General features: G+C 28.4%; 1 protein-coding gene across 2 annotated transcripts in view; it reads left to right on the forward strand.

Annotated features, from left to right (window-relative positions):
- Window positions 1-17120, forward strand: part of LOC114119635 (acid sphingomyelinase-like phosphodiesterase 3a) — a 209323-nt gene extending 192203 nt beyond the window's left edge. For both annotated transcript variants that reach the window (XM_050198775.1, XM_050198776.1), the window contains 3 exons: window positions 2529-2641; window positions 3388-3563; window positions 12678-17120. In XM_050198775.1, the coding sequence (XP_050054732.1) occupies window positions 2529-2641; window positions 3388-3563; window positions 12678-12909 (521 nt within the window). In that variant the 3' untranslated portion in view covers window positions 12910-17120. The remainder of the gene's footprint in view (window positions 1-2528; window positions 2642-3387; window positions 3564-12677) is intronic.
- The last annotated feature ends 2597 nt before the right edge of the window (window positions 17121-19717 follow it).

Here is a 19717-nt window from a genome sequence, read left to right on the forward strand (position 1 = left end):
ATAATATATTAATTCACGATAATGTTATTATGTTATTATGTTACGTACTTTGGGAAATGCTTCTTAAACTAAGATTATAATCGATATAATATGTATATTACGTATTAAATTATTAAACATACTTAGAAATTAATTTTAGCATATCTAATTTTCGATAAGCTTTTTGTTGGTAAATTTATGAAACAAGATTCTGTTTATGTTAAAATTATGTAAAGTAATATAGAATTGAATTATTTAAATTATTTTATTGACTATGTCATGTATTAGCTTATTTTATATTTTGTTGAAGTATTCGTACAACAAAAGAAATTTCTCATAGTTTCATAATATAGTTTAATAATAATAGGAAATATTATTTTAAAATTCAATCTATTTTTTAAAGAATACTTGTCTTAAAGGTTCATAAAGCAAAAATAATAATAATAAAAACTTCATTGAACTTAAAAACATACATTTATATGACTTTATTTTTCAAATCAATAATTGTAGACATCAGTGGTCCTAAGTCCTGACTCGTGTTTAATCTTAGTATATTTAAATTTAAATTTATGATGATAACAATAACGGGTTTTGTATTTGTTGTCTTAGTATCTTAGTAATCTATTTTGTGAAATAATATATTCAATGAATTTTTCATAAAAACGTCTTCATTTTTATGTATGTATATTACATGTTGAATACATATTCACATTTCTCTGTATAGTAAGTTACACAAGCTTTTTAAATTCTTAGAAGTAAGAATATCTTCAACCTAATAACGGGGTAAAAATTTTAATTTAACCTTTAAAATCTTAAATGGTGTAGATCAATGATTTTTAATTAGTATTTAGTGTTACGTCTAAATTATAGTCGAGTTCACGAAAAGTAAACTTTGTCTTCAACGATACCAGTGGCACACAATGGAACTAGGGGTTCTTATTATATTGTACTGTTTTCTATCACCCGTCATAGATGTCTATTAAATAAATGAATAATAAGACATGGATCAAAAATTGTTCCAATAATTTGAAACTGTGGCGATTTCCTTCACCCATAACACATATTTTATTATACATAGGTATTATAAAAACTAATAATGCAGAAATTGGTTACATAATAAATTCCTTATTATTAATAATTACCACTGTGATCGCTAAATTCAGCGTTTACTATAGTTTTTAATAAAGGAATCAGTAGATATACTTATATTTAAATACAGAAATGCAACTATAAAAACTTCGACAAAAAATAAATGTGGTTTTATTTTTTTAATTCAAAACTATTTATAAAAATAAAAACCCCTATAAAAAAAATAAAATATGCCCAAACTGTTGTTGGAAACGTGATGTCACGTGACTACTATGACGTCACGAGATATTATTGTATAACTCGTAGGTATTATATAAGAGGTGGAAGATAAAACTTTAAAACGTTCGTCGTTGGGCTCAGTTTGTGTCAAGTACTCATCAGGGAGTTGTCATCGTACCATTGCGTTCTACCTATGATAACAGTTTATATTTAATCAAATTTTTGTGGGAAGGTTTTAATATTTCATTATTGTGTAATTTAATAAACCATATGAAATATTAATATAGATGATATTATATTTAATATACAATCAATTTCCCTCTGTACATAAAAATTTAATCGCCGCAAACATCTATAGAGAAACAGGAACTATTAAACTGGGAAGGCATTAATTTTATATTAATGTGTCTATGTGTTTTTATTACCTACCTGTTTTATACTTAACATTTTAATATTTTATATTATTTATATAACTATTATTTATTACTGAACACTTTTATACTAATTCTTGCATTTATATTATACATTTCTTAGTTTATGCATTGTTAAATTACAAATAACCAATAGGTTATATTATATTAAATTAATTACGAACATGTATTGTTACGATAATTAGGTTCCAGTGATGTAACATATTATAATAATATACTTTATTAGAGTTTGGATTTCAATGAATTGCTTTTTTTTACATATATATTAATGCTATCGTCCTTATTATATAAAATTGTAATACATTTGATTGAGACACAATACAATATCTCTATACCACCAGTGGCAGATTTGAGGAGGGGGCCAAAGGGGACTGCCTCGCCATGGCCGTATAATAATATATTTTAAAATACCATAATATTAATATAAGTGTTTTTATAAAAATATGTACTAATGTAAAAAATATTGAGGCCCTCCCCCAAAAAAACAAAATCCTAGGTCCACCACTGATCTATACTTTTATGTTTAAAGAATTATTGTATTCATTGTTACATGATGTAATAAGTATTATCGAACAGATTTTTGCACGTCTTGTACGATGACCACGAGTATAGAATTAAATCAGACACTCTTGAACGATACGAAAACAAATCTATTCGCTACGCGTTTGGCGTGGTTACATACAAGAAGCGCTTGTATTATAATATCGACTTATCATCTGAACTATATTCATTGTTTGTCAGTCATTTATTTTTCTTTATCTTGTCGGAAATGAACTTTAATCAAATGTATTTCTGCAATTTATGTTTCAGAAAAACCAGTGTCGTGGATGATGGTAGCGCCGTCATTGACGCCTAACAAGTCTCCCGGCGTGTCCAACAATCCTGGCTTGAGACTATACAAATTCAACACAAACACGGGCCATGTAAGTATATTCTCAAGCAAATTTTGCACTTGTAAACATGTTATGGTGTCGATGGTGATATTTAAGATATTTTACGATTATCGTGTTGATTCTGTTAGAGCGACTTTTCGTTTTTACAAGAAAACCGTCGTTTTTTTACGGAATTATTGAAAACCATGATTATTCTTTAAACATTTTTGATTTTTCAATCGGTATTTTGAGCCACGGGACCAGATACGTATATTATAATATATAGTACAAAATTACTTACGAACTGTGCTTAATGGTTACTACCATTTTCATTTTTGATTATTTATGTAAATTTTTTTGATGTTTACGTTTGAGTTTGAGTTAAGACAATATTTTAAAACATACAAGTATTATCGCAGGGTACTTCTTATGTGACACGAAAGATATAAACATTTAAAAAATTATATTTAAATACATATTTAGTTAAATATTTGAATTTTAATATATTACGCTATGGTAGTAAATGTGATTTTGGGTGAAGACGACTGGTGAATAACCCGATGCACACGAACTACGTACCGCACCAAGTCAAGTAAACGTATCTTTTTGAAAATTGCGTCCCGAACTCATTTGGTGTTATTTATTTGTTACTTTTTCACTTAAAATTGTTTTTGAAGTTATCAATGGTTTCCAAATTATAACCTAACCCGTATAATATCGTTATAAGTATTTGTATTATATCTCGTAATTCGTACAAGTCATTATAGTATTATGGACATTATTTTTTTTTGATTCAGATTATAGACTACACACAGTACTATATCGATCTGGAGTCTTCGCCTAACGGCGACCCGGACGACTGGAGAATCGAGTACAACCTAACGCACTACTACGGACTCCACGAAATCACACCTAGATCTCTGCACGCGATCGCCGAAACATTTCAGGACGACGAGTCGGTGCAGTTCGACAGGTACATCACAATATACATAATATAAAATTAGCGTCATAGTGTTTAAAGATATTGCAATTAAGCTCAACTGCTGCAGATGATAACGCGTAGGTAATACTAAATGATAAACACTAAAAGGTTTTCATTTTGTCACGTTTTTTCTGTAGGCACACATATTATGCATGACGATTATAATCGCATTCAGGTAATCACCGACTTTTCCTTGCTCATCCAATCCCCACCCGCTACTTTGCCGTGGAAACGGTTTTGGGCACTGCTCAAAACCGTAATGCAACGTCGCTGACCTAAATACATTAAACGACCCGTACGTGTCAAGTCCTGAATTGTACTCATACCTATTTACGGTGTGTGTATACTATAGATCTGCGTTAGGGGCTGATTTTGTGGTCGATATCGTAATTTATTATGTGTAAATAATAAAAATGTGTTGAAAAAAGTATGTTTAAATATCGATCCGATAATATAATGTATCTGCAGCTTCTTCAAAATTCTTTTTAAAAGGTTTTTGCTTGTGTTCGAATCGTATTTTCATGATGAGTAATGTATAAAAATAAAAATAAAACTCCATCGCTATTGTGCCATCTAAAGTCTTGTAGATACATAATGCTCGTACATTGTAAAAAATATATATATTATAAGGACACGTGTTTTCGTCATTCATTCGCGTACATATTAATGTCTACCTACTAAGTTACGCGGGCGCCACTGGATGAAAACTTTCAATGGTGATAAAAATAAATAAAGGTATGAGTTTTTTTGTTTTATTTGGTTTTTTTCCCCGCTTAATATTTTTTTATACAATATTATACACGCTATTCCAACAATAACAAAAAAAAACACTTCAACCCTTTAAGTTTAGTGGGTATGTGCATTGTGCACTCGAACGAAATAAATGTTCGATACTATGTAATATCTTATATGTATATAAATATTAAATAAATATATTAAATTATATTATGTTATATTGTTTATGAAAGTAAAAAATTGTACAATCAACTGTCTAAAAAAAATTTTTACTTATCCTATGACAACTCAAATAATAATAATATGTACATCAAACAATATTCGTTGTCATCATTAATCAAAACTTCCTGAACGTATTGAGTTCTAAAGAAGAGTTTAATACATTTAAATAAAAACATTCAATCGAATCATCTAAGTATTAATATTTAATTTTTGAAATATTAACAATAAATCGTTACCTTTCCCTATTTTGAACAAAAAATAATATCGCGGAATAAATTTCAATTCAAAAACGTGGGTTTTCATACAATATTATTATTATTATTTTAATAATATCATTTTATTCTATTTTGGTAAATGGTATTAACGGTATAAACACAAATGTTCTCATATTATTATTGTAATCTTGTAGCCGATTGACAATTTACGCTAACTGTAATACCTTATTGACCTACTCGTATTCGCGTACTCGACTCTCCATGCAATACCATTATTGTATTAAATCTGCCAAACTCTGATCCTACATAATAACCGTTGGCATTCAACCAACATGCGATCTAAGTCGTTATTAAATAGACTATGCATAATATTCTATTGGGTCACTAATCGCACATCATACACCGTAACATTATTACGACAGAAAAGTGAAAACCTTGTGGAACTGAGTATAAATTTGATATAGTCCCGAACAACGCCAACATTTCTATCTCTTTATTTACCACCAGAGACATAATAAAGTATATTGTTCGTACTTATAATATTTTTATCAGAAAAGTTAAAAAATTTAAATCTAACAAATTTTTTTCCTAATACTCAAAAGTTTTATCGTACATTCGTTTTGAGAAAAAAATAGTTATATACCAGCATTTTCTATATTATATTATTTACTCGAAAAAAAAACTGTATGGTTTGAAAGAGTTATGCGATTATACGTTTGTGAAAAACTCTGAACACGAATAAAATATCTCTGTCTTGGCTTTTGTAACCTCCTTCATAATGTACGCCGACGAAGAAATAACTTTAGTTTTATTTTTTTTGACTTTTAAATTACTATCCAAAGTCAATAAATAGCAAAGATATAGACTATTTTTTTGCATCTGTGTATTTTTTTTTTTTACTCTTTGATAAAATATAAATCATCATAGTAGAATACCTATTGTAATTTTTAATTTATTAATAATGTTCGATCACTTATCAAAATATAAGAACTCGTAACTGAATTCGAAATCAACATTAAATAATAATTATAATGTTGTGTAGGCACTGGAATACAACAGACAGAAGCATTTTGAATTTCCTTCGATGATAATATTTATACTATTATAATATGGCATTGAAATAAAAGAGTGTACAAATAATCAGTAAATCCCATGAACATTGAAGATGGTTTATTGTTGTTTACTTTATTTATAAAATACGTTAGTTAAATGGAAATTCTTTGTTTTTATATTGGACTTAAGTGTGGAGAAAATATTGAGTCTCTTCTATCTCCCAAAACACGTTTTAAAAAAACCATCATCCCATGTTATCCTAGCTCATTGTTACATAGGTAACTATTATTTTTAGTACATAAAATTAAACAATTCAAGAACTGTTAATTTTAATTTCTATACTGATACATCAACATTATCCAAAAAATTATTCATTAAATAATTTACAGTTGGGAAGGTTAGCTATCATTTGAAAAATTTTGTTTCACCCATAGAATTATATTTAATATTGTACTAATGAATAGTTTTAAAATATTATGTTCGTTATGTATACTTCAAAATTACGAAAATCAAATTTTTAATAACTGCATTTTTTAATGTATATATAAAAAGGAATCAGTATGTATGGTAAATCACACTGTACCTATACATTTGTCAAAATACTAAAATATTTATATGTTATATAATATCACATCAAACGTGAGCGCGTTGGGTCGATGAATACTTACGCTTTCCTTTTGTAGTCATCGTCGAAAAAGCCAGACAATGCGCACAAAAGTTTTGACAAACTACGTTATACATGCATAGTGTAGTCACGTTTAACTTTCTTACCGTAGGATGGTGAATTTAATTTTAAATTGCATACTTGACCTATTTAAATTGAAAATCTTAACTCAATAAAATTGAATTCAAAGTTTCTTACAATATAATATTATTATAGATACGTTATAATATTGTAATGATAAATGTGCACATTTACGCCGTCATCTATGGTTATTGTAACTTGTAACATGTATACACAATTATTATACACCAACGCAGTATGTGTAAAAATATGATATAATATTTTTTAAAAGAGACTAGAAATTTAAAAGTCGTTGTGTGTTTTCTAAACGTATATAAATAAAATTACATCGAGAGTGTGAATAATGAATCAAAGTGTTTGCACTACGAGTACTTTGAATGCAATGTAAACCCAATAAAGTGAAAACTGAAGAGTTATCGTACTATTACGACTTCAACAGTGCATTGTAAAAAAAAAAAAGTGGACGAAAAATATTTCAACTTGGAATAATCAACTACAAATCACATTATATCACTGGCCGCCGAATTAAATTATTACAATATTTTATAAGTATTTTTATTTTTCGTTTAATATCATATTCAACTCATTATAAATTATAATATTATTCATAATTGATAGATTTACGTAACTATTTTTGTTTGACTACAATCAGAACATTCGTATAAGAACATTATATTACATTTTCAATTTTTTTTGGGCACCCAAAATTTTTTTATCGACACATCAAAAAAAAATTCTTAGAAAAACCAAAAATGTCTGTTGTCTAATATAACTCAAAAAAAGCCAAAACATTCAGAAAATTTAACCGTGTATAGATAACACTAATATATAAACATTCAGTGAAAATTTCAAGTAGTTACAGTGATTAGTTTTTAAGTTACAAATTTACAAATTTACAACCATATAAAAAATCGATTTTTTTGAAAATTGTTGAACAATTCTTACTTATGACCTCTATGATGCACCAATGATATTCACTTTTCCATCGGAAACTACCCCCGAAGCTTAAAATTATAGCATTATTTTGACAAGTTATGCTGTACAGTGTACATAGATACACAAAAAAACAAAAAAATACACACCATTGTAAAATTAATACGTTCATCACTTCGTTCAGAATCTAAAAAAATTAAGTGGTAAACAACCATTTAGAAGAAATTCGTAACTTGTTAAAAATTACATATATTGTATATATACACATGGGTGTTACCAAAACTATGTAAAAAAATAAAATACATAAATTAATATAAAACAACGTAATCAAAAACCAAAAGACGCTAAGAAGCTTCAGACAATATAAGTTTGCTTTAACATTGTTTATGGAAATGGCTTTGTATGTTCAGAAATTCAGTTATTGTTTATGGTTCTTAAAAACAAAAAAAAAACTTCAAAACAATCCACCTTACTGCTGACTGCCCCCCTCTCACCATTATGTCCCCTTCACTTACGTCACCAACGGTTCACAACTCGTAAGTATGGGACACTTATTACTATTGCTTCGTTTTACTTTCTTCTTCCTATCTCTACGTCTTTAGTTTTTTGACAAAAAATGTTCAACGCAAACAACATCTCTAAGTAGGATATATACACGGTTTTCGTTAGACAAACTTTCGGTTTATTCATTTTTTTTTTTTTTTATCACCAACCCTTGGGACAACGGTGGCCACTTTCCCAGATTTAAAATTTACCCTAGAGCCTTGTGCACTCTTTTAATATTTGTTTTAGGAATTCTAAAAAAACAAAAAAGTACGAATTGTTTTCCCCGGTGGTTGATGGTTTGGCTTAGAACGTCCACAACGTTATGTAGTTCGCAATACACATCTATGTTGTAATTATTATCCACCCATAATCCCGGTATAATTTGGTTTTGTGAACAGTTTAACCAGTGCTATTTTTTTTTTTTTTTTTTTTTTTAACTATAAAATGATGAACTTAACTAAAAAATATTTTTCTCATACCAACAATAAATAATATAGTGTATAAGAGTTACTTAATATTCGTATTTTTGTTTTAAGAAAAAAAAACTATACTTATTACAACAAATGTTTGTAAACGACTAAATAAATATCATAGAAAAATGGTTCTTCTAAAAGTTTAATGATAATTCATACCACAAGGTTAATTATGTTTAATTATTATAAGTAACAAAGATATAAATACTAAATATAAGAATGATTTAATTATACAAACAGTATTTCAGTAAGCACATAATTTGCTTATATAACTTAATTATTAAAACTAAATAAATAAAGTCAGAACTGAACGCTATCTGTTAATTAATAATACCTGTTGCAAGTTTATATTTATATTCAAATTATACAGAGAACTTTGAAAAATGTTTTTTAACAGCAATAGTTCAAACTTTGCATGGGCTTGTTGTAATTTTGCATATTTCACTTTACTACAGTTATAATTAATACTAACTCTATATTGTGGGTAATAAGTGGTCTCAAGCACGCCGCAATCAAAATCAATTATACTGAGTTTGGAGGTCAGTTATTTAAATCACATTAGCTTTACATTGAAGAACTCTAGAAATACCACAAATATGAACTTAACGTCCATTATAGGTACCACTAAAAACATATCTATTACCCAAAAAAGTTTTCGAATGACAAAGCTAATTGAGAAAAATAAAATCACATCACAAAATCTAGGGGGGGGGGGGGGAATTATAAATTGTTGTTGGTATTAGAAGCATCGATCAAAATGTACTGTTAAACGATTATTCAATTTTCTAGAACGGTTAACAAAAACTTCGTGGGTATTTCCGAAATACGCGCATCGATTTTTGAAAATACTATATTTGCATGTTTTACTTCTAATGTTATCAACAAATAAAAAACATTATGTACATTGCAAAAATTCGTTTATAATGTCCAAACGACAAATAAATAGTGAATATTAGCAATGGAAATCATCTCAAACCACCTTATTGGCACATTTTTAAAATAATTTGAAATTTATACGTATTATTGTATAAATAAGGAGATATGGAACGCAGAATATTATGTCGGAAAACTCTAAAAAGAACTTGTGAAAGAATAAGATAGCACGCATATTTTATTATACCCGACGACAAAATATTATTTTAAAATGTATGACTTGAAACACTTCTGCGTCTATGTCCCAATTGACAATGCACAATTGACTCGTTTTGATTTGATTTACAATTGACTCTACTTATCGTCATCATTTGCATTTTAGTAGTAACGGTATCAAAATAGAACCGCCTACGACATGATAGTATAGTATTACGTTTTGCCATTTCATATTATTATTTTCCTAATCTCTAATGATACCTTTTGTTCGCGTCATCAGTTGTATAAAAATAATTTTAAAAAATATCATCCCATTTGACGAATCATAAACATTATTATTTTAATAAATCGGTAAATTATATTAACTTGGAGAAGCCTTCTTTTTCATTATACGTATATAATTATTTAAATTTTATTGTTTAAGGATTTTTATACCTAAATATTGTCGTCAATAACTTATAAAACAGTGCGTATCTCCTAATTGAAAATAATTAATGATTTTAGTACATAAAATGTACATAACGATGTACACTTGATTGTTGTTTATATTTATTTACTAGTTATTAACTAACAATATCCAATATTTATCAACTTTACTATTAATATATTAAAATTCATAATTATTATAAAGAGCATACTATATCGATAAAAGTTTTATATTATTTACGATAAATTTGAATTAAAACCTATCATCGCATCATTTACCATTTACTTACACCATATGAATATTTATTACATTTAAAATATACTGTTAATTCTAAATTATTAGTGGTAAATTTTATAAAAAAATATTGAATTTCTGTTGCGGTTGTTGTTTAATTTTATAAAATAACCAAATATTTTTAATATTATTATATTTCGAAAAAAAATATTTAAACAAAAGTATGTAATATAGTAAAACTGAGAGTATTTAAAATGTACTTAAATACTTGTTGATAGATATTCGTGTTTAATACATAAATTAAATAAATCAAACCCGTATACTTTATAACACAGATAATAATTAAGTATACGACATATCTACAAAATATTGCACAACATGTCTCACAATATTATAATGACAATATAATAATATGGAGTTTACGCGCTACTGAATCATTTCGCGCTCGAATTCATATTTTTTACATCGTGTGCGGAAAATGGGAAAAACTATCTAGCTGGGCTCCTTTTGTTCGGTAGGTACACATGCATATTTTAATGTCCATTGTCGCGTGATAAATATTAATATAATTGCTAGAAGCAATTTATGTATGAATCAAAAAATTATCATACTATCCGATTAAAAATATATAATATATAAAGATTAACATTAAATTGACTACATAAAATAATTATTTAACTCTTTTAATTTTTTATTCCCTGAATTATGTTCGCGGTATGATTATCGTTTTTAACGCTATATTTTGTTTTTCATATAAGGTATATTATCGGATTTTATTACATAACAAGTCAACTTTTACGAAGTTTTTTCGAAAATGAGGTACACATTTCTATCTTGTCTATCCTGTAACACTCGTGTAAATTTATTTTTCTTATGGAATTACCTATACGTTTTAAAGGCTTGACTTAGTTAATGATCAAACTATTTGATAAATTTTCCATCAATTACTTTCTGACAAATAATTTAATATCGGTTTACAAACAACATAATATTTGATCGTTGAAATAAATAATCATTTACCTTCAAATTTATCGGCTTTCAGTTAATTTTGTGTAAAACTCAGATTAAAATTTTGTTCTCACGTTCAATTTCCTTTACCCGCATTTAGTATCTTTTTCGAATTCATGATACTAATACATTAATAATATTACTCATCAATTTTTAGAATAATAATTAAGATTTCAGAAATGAAAAGATTATCATTTATTTTATCTGTATAATATTATACTCGTGTAGCAGAACCATTATTCTAGATCGAAATGGGTTAGACAATATTTACATTTCTGCTAACGCTTTAATATTGCCGTCAATATACCTACCCGTTCTGTTGGTTGTTTAACTGAATTTTAGGGGCCGACAGGCCACAGGATACTCCACAAAATATAATATGAAGATCCGTCACTCGGTGTAATGGCGATTAAATGTTTCATTTATTATGTACATAGTTATATGTTTATTTACATAATATGTAGTACGTACATTGGATATTATCATTATCTAAAAATATATGACGTTAAGTCTATATTTAGAACTTATGTGCGCGAACGTGATAAAAAAAATGTGATTTATCTTTTAGATTGCGCAGTTACATTTATTGAACGTACACTTTTATCGCAGAAAAACAATTATATCCTAAAATATATTTCGGCGTTAAACCACTACTAGCAGGATTGCATTTGTCGAATAGTGAGCACGGTTGTTATTTATACGCTTTAGCTTAAAAGGAAAAATGTCGGTTTTTGACCGAGCACGCCCCACATTCGAATTACTGAAACCCAACTATTATACCACCACTGAGTTGAACGCGACGTGTGGTGTGCACCGGTGACCACTAACATTTTTTTCTTTTTCGATATCACTGCGTTGTTATTGACATGGTTGGCGAGAAAAAGGTCTATTGAAAAAATAGAGACAACGAAACGGTCGAAAGTGTGATTATTTGACCTAAATATTTCAATAACCTCTCCTAAATCATCCAAATCATGTCGTGTCTGATTAAGATAATTTAGTATTTTGTATTCTAGCAGCTGGTGATTGAATTAAAACGCGTTGAACTGCGATGGAAAATTCAAACTGCGTTCGACGCCGGTATTTTACTTCTACTCGGTTTATTCTCATCGCTACTAGTTGAGTTCCGTAGTAAAAATGTCTGCACAATTTTGGTCTAAGATTTTTTATTGAACATACGTTAATTATAGCCCAAGTTTTTAAATGGACATATACGAATATTATAACCTTTATTTATTTTTATTTTTAGGTAAACTTTAGTTCAAATTTAAAATATGAAATCCTATATTGTTCTATATAATATATTTACCTTTCTATTCTATTCGCATAAGCTTAAGGCTGTATAATATCATTAATACTTATTGATAAGTCCAAAATAGTGTTTAATTTTTATTTGAATGCATCATATTTTTGGCGTGTTTACAGATATATAGAAGCCAACTCGGTGCGACAGTTGAAACCCAAGGATTGCAATTTGGAATGCAGGCGAGCGCATTATTGTGCCGTCACCGAGCTCGACTACAGTCGGTTTCACAGCTGCGTGGAGACGGCCGCTGAGGCACTTTCCGGGTCGGTTCATCCTAGGAGCAGTAAAGCTCTTTTCATAGTAGCCGTCCTACTGGCCGTTGCGATGCTGACGCAGCACTGCCACCATTAGCCACTGCTGACGCCGCCGACAAACGCAAACAACGTCTTCAGAGACGTCTACTCACGAAAACGTAAAATAATACTTCAACGACAGTAAAGGTCGACTCAACGTTTTTCTCTATACCTTTTTTTTTCTATATATATATATTCATATATATTAAGCTCTCTTTCTTTCTCTTTCTCTCTCTCGCTCTACTTGTCTCGATCTCTCAGTTACAAATCTCTGTGTGTATATAAAATATTTAAAAAAAAAAAAATCGCGTCAGACGTGTCACCACTACCGTCATCGAAATCACTTCTCGGCGATTAATAAAATAAATATATATAAATATAATACGACAATATTCTATAATGCATTACTATATAATATACGCCTCTCTCGCCTTCTCCCCCCCTCCCCCGACAACCAAAGACTTCAAACGCTCGTCTGTTACCGCCACAGGGTTGAACGGCACGCGAGACAACGGAACGAGAGCAATTTTTTTCCCCCATCGTACTACGACGACGCCGAGTTTGATTTATTCCACGTCCATATCTGTTGGTTTTTACGTTTGCAGCTGGAACACCTCTATACGACTAGGAAAGTTTATTATTATTATTTTTTTTCCCATGTCGAACCCGCCAGTTTTTTTCCTCTCGACTAGACGTCTTGGATCGTATATTTTACCTCCACGCAGATCAGCACACTGCGATAATTTATTATTTTTACATCCGTTAACGAGAAAATATTGTGCTCATCCTATATATATATACGTGTATGTATAGAGAGAGCCTATGTATGTAATATATATGCGTTATATTATGCGGTTCAGGGCGATTTTTTTTCCCGCACCGATCAATCTGCTTGAGATATTTTACCCTGTCCATTTATAGACCATTATAATAATGTACTGCAAAATTTTCATACTACGTTTTATTTTCTATTGATGTAGCGGTCGTTAAATAATATTAAGATTTCCTAGTACGTATATTATATTCGGATACCTTACGGATACCTACGTGAAATGACATTGTGTGAAGCACACTATTAAACGAATCCAATTTTCGTTTATACCGTATTTGGTAAGTACATGACGTATGTGCAATTCTATTTTTAAAAATTAATATAATTTAATCTGTCGTTTCGGAAAAACAAAATATATTTTATTGTCGTACGATTGCGTGATTAAAACACTCAAAAATAACTTTCTATTGGTCAGAATTAAAATAACCTATTACAATACAATAATATTATCACAGAATAAATAACATATTTTTCATCTATTCTATGATAATATTAACAAAATAACCATTGTATTTATTAATAATGACATAGGCCATAATTTGTATAAAAAAAAATATTTATAAATATATATATAATAGCTAATCTCAATAGTCTTATGCGCTATTTTTTACTTATGATAATGCCAATACCCTAATGGAGAAGATGCTATAATAATAAAATACACTAAACAAAAAAATTAAAAATGATTGAAACGATCTATCAAATTACATTATCTGATCAAACATGATTTCAGAATCGCTGATAAAATATGTAATAATTATATAATATGATATCTACACAAAAAAAAAAAATGAATATCCCATCGAAAAAGTTCGTGTTTAATTTTGTTTGTGAAATATTTACAAAGATTGATAAATAAATTATACTTAAATATATTTCATTCGATTTCAGTAAAATAAAATTTTCTCTCAGGAGTATACAATTAACTCTATAAGACTCTTTTGAAAACTCAGCTAAGAGAAAACAAACACGGCAATAGAATAAATGATACAATTCAAATACAACTTGTTAACACGTAATTCGTACATTATTCAAACTGAGAGATGTACAAAACTAATCACAAAGTTTAAAAACAAGCAACAGCTAACTCGTTTACGATATATTTTTCTTAATTAATTAGCGTACCGTAAGAACGGTGGTAATAGAAACAACAATAATAATAATAATAACAGTAATAACGACAATATTTTTAAAATATATTTACGGTAAACGCATTTTCTACTTTGTACAATAATGTTAACTCTATTGAATTCGATGGTATAATACGATAGTAATACTATTTTAATACTATAGTGATTTCGTCAAAGGCTATGGATATTATATTCTTAAAACTATTTGTGTTTAACGGTTCACACATTTTTTTATCAAAATATTATTACTTAGAATTTATAAAATATAAACTGTATCGTATTATAGTGAGATAACAGTCGATGAAAAAAAAAAAATTAGCATATTTCATTATTATGAGTTGTAATTAGAATATCACATCGATTGTACGGTATGGTAATGTTGTCGTTCATAGCAGCTATAGTTTTTGAACATAGGCTTAATCGGTTTTGATTAATTAATGAGCGTATAATTATAATGATATAACATAATTACGTTAGAGACGCATTGATGTGTGAAAAAAGCACTACATAATAGTTATTATAGACTGAAATATTAACGTGCGATTCCAGTATGAGGGTGAATGGGCACAACGGCTTTTAATTAAAATGATATTATTATTCACCATAACATTAATTTAGTTGTCCAGAATATAATATCGATATTTCAACTCGACATCGATACGCATGTTTGAACTGTTAGGTATATGTTTTATGTTTCGGGCAATCATGCAATACGCGAATATCATTCGATCTACAACACGAATATTATTAAAAAAATGTCATTGAGAATAAATTAAAATTAAAATCTGCAAGTTTAATGTATCTACCGAATTCTCTTGCTACGATGTTTGGCTGAAATAAATAAATATCACTGAATCGAACTTGTATATTGTATTATTAAAATATCATAGTCACTTACACTAGACACCTGTACAGGATAAAGAATGAAAAAAAAAATCAATAAATAGTCGATCCGCGTCGTGTCACGGGGATGGATGGGCGCGAAACAAAAAATATATTATTTTAATATTATGGATCAACCCAGCCGACGGGAAATTTCCGGCTGCGTTACTGCTACGCTCCGTCAGTGCTTGTTGGTATAATTCGACAGGACAAGGCGCCTGCGCGCATTATCGTTTTACTCAAAACTTTATAGATAATACCTACCCAGCTTATATGTATGCCTTGTATAATAATATCTCGCTACATACCTATCTCCAGACACGATTTGTGACCAAAATGCGGACGTCCATACCATAAAAAACAATTTGATCTTAGCAATACCGCTATCGCTATTACTGTTGTTATTATTATTATTATTATTATTATTATTATTATCACCATCGTTGCACCACCCGATATACGACTATCGGGTGGGTGTGTGGGTGTGGGTGTGAGTGTGGGTGTGTGTACACCCGTGAGAATAACGCACGAATACACTACATTATTGCTCGACGTACTATAATACACAAGTACATAATATTGTTATTATTACGTACGTCGTAAATTCGAATCTACGCGGAGTCGTCGGGGATTACCGTCGTTTTTCAATGCCCACTGTCTCGTCCCTCACTACTATCTCTCTGCCCTCTCACGTCCTGTCCCTCTCGCACATCGCGATTCGGTACATTTAACGTAATATTTCTACGGATGATTTTACGTGTACTTACGCGCAAACATACGCAAAAACGTATGATATAATATTATGCGTGTGCGTCAGATGTACGATCGTCGAGCGCAGAGAGGTTATTTTAAATTGTACAGAGCGATTGCCGTGACGCGAATCGGTTCTGACACAACGCAGAATTCAATTGTGTAATATTATACAGACCCGTCTCTTCCGCACACGAATGTTTTAAGGATAAAGTCTTCACGCCCACTGATAATATTGTCCTTCGATATTACTCATAATTATATTTCAGCGATCACTAGTGCGGAACGATTATTATTATTGTTGTTATTAGCGATGAAACAGATTCTAATAATATTTAAATATTCGATAAAGTTACCTACCAACCATTTGAAAGCCCATATTTGCGGGCGAAAAGTGGTAGCCCAGACAACGCGGCCACTTTGAGACTTGTCTGTAAAATTCCAAGTTGTATAATGTACATACATATGTGTGATATAAAATCTTAACTATTTAATCGTCTGCAGTGAGAGGTTGCGTCGATCGATTCGCATCGAAACAATCGGATTGTTATGTCATATTATATCGTGGAATATACATAACATTTTTATAACAATTAAACAATCGGTGTTTGAACTGAAAATGTAAATTACTTATTTAGAAAAATGTTATTATTTTTTTTTTTTTTTTTATTTTACCCGATAAACTGTAATATTATGACCAAATGATGATATTATAATAGAACGATTACAACTATTATTAATTATTATTGTTATATTAATATATATGTTATTATTCCATAAATAAATTATATGTATTATACTATTATATTATGATATATGAATATATTCGTTGTGGACACCATTACACAAATGTATTTTATTATTGAAACTATTAAGATATTCTTCGTGTTTTGATGTCGTGAAAATATTAAAAATTAATTTAAGTGAAATATATTATGATTAAACAATTATTACTATTATTATTATTACAACTATACTATAAATATTATAAAAAGAAAATTATTGTGTTGTTTTAAGTTATGAATTTTTTTTTTATGCATTTGTTTTGTATTTATAATAATTTTATGTTGCTTTTTATGGATAACTTATGAATAAAATATAATGATTACGAAAAGGCTAAATCTTTGTCTAAATTTAGAAACCTTTAGATAATCTTATACATAAGAAAAGGTTACAAGAATTTCTTTTGGCGAGAAATCAATACACCTTGAATAGCTCCCGCAGGCGAACTAAGAAGTCAATTGTTGTTTGCTATCGTGATAGTGTGGGAAAAGGAAACGTGATTAAAAGTAAGCTTTTAAACAAGAATTGGCCCAAAACCAATAATTTATGCGGATATTAACCATTTACGTCTGTATAAATAACCAATTCTGTACAATAACAACTCGTACCGCTGGATAACATTTTATATTTTAAAATAATTGTTTACTTTTATTTATCGTAACGTCATATGTTGTTATTCTGATATAAATTATAAAAAAAATACTCTATACAAATTTCTGAGAAACAAATTTCAACCGCTTGTACCAATATTGGTATAGAAACGCCATAAATTGCATGGCGTACAGCAATATTAATAATAATAATTTCTTTATCGCGGAAAAATATATTCCAATTACAAATTTATGACTTGTTTACATATAATTATATGCTGTATAAGAGTATTAAATTGTATAAAATGTATGGTACTATATACTATAACTTATAAAAAACGTAAAAAAATCGAGAAAGACGGAGAAAAAATTGAAAAAATAAAAAGGAAATATACACCTACAATACTAAACATGAATACGTAATAGCAAATTAATGATTATATATGTACCTGAGAAGTGAAAATGATTCAATCTTCAATTTTGACGGAGTTTACTTGAATGTAAAAAATATCTAATACTTTTCAAAATATATGTGAAACATTAAACAACTATCAAAGAAAAAATGGTAGTATATTTTAAGCAATAATAAATTTCAACAAAATCGGTTTTGTTATTTTGATATTATTTTAAAAATCATAGATATTTCAAGTTTTCATCAATTACTTATATTTTTGTTTTCTATTTAATACATAGGTATTATGATATCAATTATGATATTATAATCTTAACAATATTTATGATTTTTTTTCGCTTATTATTCAAGATTAAATATAAAATACTAAATATCGATTTCTTTAAAAATATTAAATTTTCAAATTGTGATGGTTATTATGAAAATAAAGCAAAAAGTGAATTTTTATTCTATCTATTTCAGTTATTTTTGTGTACAATTTCAAAAAAAAAAAAAATATATTAACCATAGTGACTTAAATCTATGGTGAATAAAACAATTACGCATATTTGTAATACCACTACGGTAATATTACTAATATTCGAACAATAACATTTTCAAAATATTTTGACTAAGCTTATTCTATTCATACAATCAACCTATATTCTGGTATTCAACAGCACCTTGGTACTAACTTATCTGTTATGATGACAGACTAAAATATTAAATTAAACAATAATTATATCATATAAATGTTATTATATTACAATTTATACATGCGAATTGTTTAGGGGGAAAAAAATTAACTTAGCTCTAAACTAAAATAAATATATATATATATATATTAATAGCTATTTAAAATTTGATTTTTACTTCGATATTTTATAATATAATATAATATAATATACCTACTTACAACTTTATGCCATTTCTTTTCTTTTCTACTTTTTTTTTTTTTTAGCAAACTTTGTTCCACCTAAACTTATCGTATTATTTATTTATTTATTTATTCGTATGCCATAGACAATGTAATAATATATTTATAATTTATATATAGTAATAAGCAGTTTGCAAACAGAAATAGTAATAGCTAGTAATAATATGACAAGCGGTAAGATGTAATATTAGTAATTAATATTATTATTAGTAAACAGCAATATACATTTATAAAATAAAACGTCCTTAAACAAATAATCTGGATGTCTCCGCTAGGAAGACCTTTTTGTTTGCAATAATTCATTATTGAATTTAAATTCAATCAAATTGAACATCCGCAGTCGATAAGCTGATACTTTGCTCTTTGTAGTATTTATAATCGATGATTGTTAGTTTAAAGCTTGAGATAATTCTATGAACTAAAGTTCGATTCCACAGAAATAAAATTAAATGGACATCGACATCAGACTCTTCAAGCTTCAAAATCCCGAGCGAGTAGTTTTAGAGATGTACAGTGTTTATTGTTTCAACTACCTCGTTAGAATCATTAATACAGATCAAGTTTACTTTAT

This window comes from Aphis gossypii, chromosome 1, assembly GCF_020184175.1.
Source record: "Aphis gossypii isolate Hap1 chromosome 1, ASM2018417v2, whole genome shotgun sequence".
Classification (NCBI taxonomy): Eukaryota; Metazoa; Arthropoda; class Insecta; order Hemiptera; family Aphididae; genus Aphis; species Aphis gossypii.